This window comes from Henckelia pumila, chromosome 1 (assembly GCF_033568475.1).
Source record: "Henckelia pumila isolate YLH828 chromosome 1, ASM3356847v2, whole genome shotgun sequence".
Classification (NCBI taxonomy): domain Eukaryota; kingdom Viridiplantae; phylum Streptophyta; class Magnoliopsida; order Lamiales; family Gesneriaceae; genus Henckelia; species Henckelia pumila.
In genome coordinates, this window is record NC_133120.1 from 120,029,720 (window position 1) to 120,035,719 (window position 6,000).

General features: G+C 31.7%; 1 protein-coding gene across 1 annotated transcript; it reads left to right on the forward strand.

Annotated features, from left to right (window-relative positions):
• Positions 1-2,449: 2,449 nt before the first annotated feature.
• Positions 2,450-5,247, forward strand: LOC140875912 (transcription factor bHLH30-like). The gene is made up of 2 exons (XM_073279744.1): positions 2,450-3,077; positions 4,738-5,247. Exons 1-2 carry the CDS (start codon positions 2,679-2,681, stop codon positions 5,218-5,220), a joined length of 882 nt encoding a protein of 293 aa, XP_073135845.1. The 5' UTR covers positions 2,450-2,678; the 3' UTR covers positions 5,221-5,247.
• The last annotated feature ends 753 nt before the right edge of the window (positions 5,248-6,000 follow it).

A 6,000-nucleotide genomic window follows, 5' to 3' on the forward strand; every position in this document is an offset into this window, starting at 1 on the left:
GTGGGTAGAGGTAGTGTAAGAGTCATGTGTTTCAATACACAATGATTCCATTACCAACAGGTAATTTGGTAAAAGTGATTTAGTACTATAATTATATTATTGAAAAATAAATTAAGATTTTATTTTTATTTTTTGAGAAAAGATTTTATTAAATTTTAATAATAAGGATTATATTTGTAATAATTTATATTATATTGTCTATAATGTCTTCTTTGATACAAAACAAACTTAGCGCTTGACTCTGATACGAACTAGCTAAAATCATTTTTACTCCCATCATCACATATGCAATAATTTTAATTACATTGTATTTGGACAATTATTTTAAAAACATTTTTAGTATTTTATAAGTGAAAAAATTTAAAAATATAGGTTTGGATAAAAATTTTGTAAAAAGTTTTGGAAAAATAATTTTTAAACAATTGTTTTTCAAGTATAATTTTTTTTAAAAAACATTTGATAAGCGTTTTTTGATAAAACATATTAAAAAGTTCCTTTTTAACTGTACAAATATTTTTACAGAATAGTTGTTCAAACACATATTTGTTATTAAAATATTTTTATAAAAATTTTGTAAAATATTTTTATAAAAACGTTTTTAAGTCCTTGTAAAAACAGAGTCCTAATGTTCTTTTTTTAGAGTACTTTTTTGGCACACTCCTTTATGAAATATTGAAAATATACACTTCATTCCTGTGAGAATTTAATAGGCATCTTATCCCTTAATTTTTTATAACAACTTCACGTTTTACCATTGTCACGCTGAGTTGTTGAATACGCGTTGTTGTGGTTAAATAACCATTTTTGTTTGACGATATTAGGTCTATTGTACAAAAATGTCATTCTATAATTGTCATATTTTTCATATCTACTTATATTATTACAATATATAAGGTATGTTTTCCGTACAATAGGCTTAATATTAAAAAAAATAAGATAAAATCATTTTTTTTTGCGATTTTGATCTTCTATGTTGTCAGCTTTCAGTTTTAGTCTCATATCTTTGTTTTTTTTGTGGCAATTTTAGTCTTTTTTTACGATTTTTCGAAGTAGCGCTGATGTGACACTCATGCAGAGCTGATATGGAGCTGCATTGTATCGTGCCACATTAGGATTCCAAATGAAAAAGACTAAAATTGCCAAAAAAAATTAAATATTCAGGATTAAACTGAAATTGAAAAACATAAATGACCAAAATCATAAAGTGGCAAAATTACATGTCCAAAAGTGCACTTTTTCCTTAAAAAAATGGTTACTTAGGCGCAACAACGCGTGTTCAACAACTCATTGTGACAAGGGTAAAACGTGCAACTCTTATAAAAGGTAAATGTCGGGATGCCTATTAAATTTTTAGATAAAGGAATTGTGTATTTTCAATATTTTAAAAAGTTTTTGGTGCAAAAAAAACTCATTTTTTATTTGTCACAATCTTTGTGTTGCTTGTTAATTTTACCGTGTTTCTGAGTGTGTTTCGTCTGGGGGCCGGAGTTTATGCTCGTCCAGGAACTTCAAACGAATCACTTGGCAACTTGATTTTTTATGAGTCGGGGTTGATAAACAATGATATATACGTACGGTGTACCTGCATGTGTGTGTATATATTACTCATGTATATATAATATATGCGGTTTATTCATGAAATATTTTTGTCATGATGTCATTTCTTTTAAAAAAACAATTCATATAATATAATACCTTATCCTCATTCGGATGGCTTTATCTATAGGAGATACATTCCATTAATATAGGGACACCAATTATAAAGTTAAAGGATTGAGTTCGAGTTATCTTAAATGTGTTATTCTAATATATAGTTGATCTAAAACACTTGTGTTTTGCCGTATTAGCTAGCAATATCAATATTACCCATCAGTTGACATATGATATATAGACAATAGATTTGTTCATATGGAAAGTATCCAAGCCAACTCTTGATCCAAGGGCTATAAAGAGCCACATTTGCTTTTGTATGTAACACAATATATATGTGGACTTGTGTGAAAAATAATGTGTCCCTAACTATTACAACACTTGGATGAAGAGTTGGTGGTAGCATGGATCAATCCAATTAATTAAAAGACACTCGATGATATAATTATCTTCACTCCGAATCTAATTATCATTATTAATATTAACCCATAAGAATATGAAAAATTAACAAAATAATGACCATATATCACGAGGATAATGCCAGGAACAAGAACTCAAATTAAACCCACCACAAAGGAAAAGGTTGTATTTCTTTCACTCCATATATATATTCACCAAAACTAACAAAATCACCACTTAATTATAAAGGCTTTAATATAATTTTGACAGAGAAAGGAAAAAAGAAAAAGAGGTAATTGAGGAGAAACAAACGATCGAGAAAAAGTTCAAGTTAAACAATATTATTCTTTCTCTCACAAAACAAAATTAGGTCTGTCTACATAGTATATCCCTTTTTCTATTCACTTCCTTTTGCTCCCCCCATGCGTAGAATCCAAGTTTCTTGATCCTTTGCCTTTTCTTTTCATCTTTATGTTAAAGAAATTAAAGATGGCACGATCATGAGTCAACCCTACAACAAGAAAGAAAAAATTAAAGACGAGAATCCAGAATATATTCATTAATAGCTAGATATATATATTGTGAGGGTTTCCAAGTTCAAGATCTATATCACTTTAATTTTTCAAGAAATGAATCAAGAAAATACAAGGGATGCATGTATTGGAGTTGGAGGATCAACCCTAGATTTTTCCAAGCTATCACAAGTCATGCCATGTATTTCTCCCGTTCACGTTTTCAACCCGCGGGTTGATAACTTTTCGGGCTCCGATGGGGACCCGTTTCATCCATCTGCCGGTTTTTTCAACGGGAGAGCTGGTCCGGCCAGCTTGCGATTTGGATTCAATGGACCGGTTCTGGACCGTCAAATGAGACAGCTTGTATCTGAATCTTTTGCGCTGCAACAGAAAATGAGTGATGCAAAGGCTCTTGCAGCCTCTAAAAGCCACAGTGAAGCTGAGAGGAGACGTAGAGAAAGGATCAATAATCATCTTGCTAAGCTCAGAAGCTTACTCCCTACCACAATCAAAGTAAGCATTTTTATTCCCCCCACCCATTTTGTTAACTCGATAATATATTTCTTAGTATAATTTGGTGTTCACTCAAATCTTGGAGCTTGAATATTCTACATGTAATCTTTTGTGGGTTCAAAGATTTTTCAGATTATAACATATCCCAAGATTCTAGTACTTGAAATACTTTTTGCTTAGAGGGTCCGGTCCGAGTTCACACAGGTTTTGTTAGGGATTCATGTGACTCAGAAAATGGAAGAATTAATCTAGGCAAGAAAAAATTACACTTCGAGTACGTGCAGGATTAATAATCAGTTTGATGAGTGGATAGTTTATGCGCATTAAAATATAATTAATCCAAATATTTATATTGAGTGCAACTTTGTTTGGCATTCTGAATAGACATATATATATATATATATTAAAAGAAAGGTTAATTGCATAAAATTATACTATATACCGTGAAATCTCGGTATTATGGGAGTGTTTGCAATCACTAAAAAAAAGTGATTGTTAGCTTTTGGCTTAAAAAAATCATTTTTGTGTGTTCTTAAATCTAGATTATGTGTTAGCTTATGCTTAACTTAATTGAAATCCAAAAGCTAGTCATGTGGTGATTATGATTCTTCAAAAGTGATTCTAATAAGAAAGTCATTGCTAAAATCACTCTAATCACTTATCTTATTTATCAAACATTACCCAACTTTGATTTTTAGATTTTCACATTTGTTTCCAAACACTACCAACTTTTGATTTTTCTTAACTTTTTTATAATTTATAAATTAATCACTTCAACAAAATCACAATCTATTGCAAACACTCCCTATATTAAGTGATTTATTAACTTATTGTGTTTTAAAATTGTAATTGAGTGCATATACATCCAATACATATGAACATGACTGTGTCATGTACTCAAAATTTGAAAAAAACGGGGAGTTAATAATCATATAAAAATTTTCAGCAATCTTGCGATTTCAAGTGATATAAGTAATTAACCCTGAAAAAAAACTAAAAAACGAGTTTTTTTTTTCTTTTATGTGACACGGGTCTCAGTTTAGCAAGCAATTTGAATTCTTCTATGCTGCATGTGGAACTCCCAACGGGACTCATTTATTTAGAGTCATTTACATTCATCTCATTTACGCTTTATGTATTTGATATAAACCTCCCTTACATGTGGGGGAAAAAAAAAACATACGAGAGAGATAAATGTCAAAAACAAAGTGTTGGTATGAACGTAGATTACCCGTTTCTTTACAAACCTCTGCTGTTCATATTATTATATTCTACATTAATGTTTGATTTTAAAATTTATTTATTTAACTAATATTTGATTCCCGTTGGTAGTTCCAAGGGAAGGGAATATGGGGGCGGGGGGGTAACAGGCGTCACATCTCCTCTCAGTTTGATTCGATAAAGAGAAACCTTGGACCAGTCCAAAAGCCATGCTTCCTTTGAAATTTCTTGCCGGATTTGCAGTAAAAAAAATTCTATACAAAGGGATATATATTCTTAATTAAAAGAAACAAAACAAAACAATAAAATAAAATGGACAGACATAGAAGCATTCTTGTCAGTAATTCGGCTCATTTTCACACTTTATTGAATTGAAAGAAAAAAAAACATTAATATTGTAACTTTTATTCTGTCCATATAATGTGTTGTGAATTTTTAGACAGACAAAGCTTCATTGTTAGCAGAAGTGGTCCAACAAGTGAAGGAGCTAAAACGCCAAACTTCCCTAATTCAAGGAACAAGTTCGGTTCCATCCGAAACCGACGAAATAAAAGTCGATGATGCATCAGATGAAGATGGTAATAAACTAGTGATCAAAGCTTCAATATGCTGCGATGACCGGTCGGACCTCTTACCTGACCTGATCAAGACTCTACAATCTTTGAGGTTAAGAACACTAAAAGCCGAAATGACGACGCTCGGAGGCCGGGTTAAGAATGTTCTATACATAACTTGTGAAGAAGAAGATCATCAAGATTCCAACGGTGGTTTTGATCAGCAACAGCCATCATTATGTATTAGCTCAGTTAAAGAAGCACTTCAAGCAGTACTAATGAAGTGTAATGGCAATGAGTATGGTACTTCAGGGGGTGTTAAAAGGCAAAGAACAAATTTGAATAGCCTTGAACACAGGCTCCTCTAAAGATAATTTTACTCTAAAAACGAACTTCTTTTTACCTTTCCTTTTGTGTTTTGTTTTTTTGGGGTTTTGATTTGATTTCATAGAGGTGTTTGTATCATATTTTAGTACTAACTAGCAAAAGGCACGTGCGTTGCACGTGGTAAAATAACAAAAGCGATATTTAATATTTCAAATGGATTATACTTAAGAGAAAAAAGAAGCTTTCAACTCTATATTGATTTTAGGCGAAAAAAACAAGAGTTAAATTTACGCATAAAAGTTGAAAAATATTAAGAAAAAAACGACACGAGTCTTTATTAAGATATGTGTTTAAGTTTCCTTTCTTTGATTTTGCGAGGAGCAGTTGGTTTCTTGTTGCTTGATGCAGTCTTTCTTTTAATTCTTTTTGTATAGTCCGCAAGAAACTCGTCGTCTTCTATTTCTGTAGATGTGTTGTGTGCTTCACTTCCACCAAGATTATCTATCTTCGAAAATGAGGAGGAGGAGGAGGAGGACTTCGATAGTTCATTGTTGGCATTGTTTATCTTTCCTTTTATCAGACGTCTCTGTCTTTTAGTCTGGCTACTGTTTGAATTTGGAGGACTTGGTTTTTGAAAGTTTTCAGCAATCATCGCGACCATGTTTCCATGTATTGTAACGCTCCAATCCAATTTGAAAAGAAACCTATGATTCTCTTTGTTGTGGGGGATTACGTCGTCTATGTTCTGCATCGTATTTGAGTTTCATTACATTAGATGATACACATGCGAATGACATTGTGTGTAGACCATTCATGTCCAA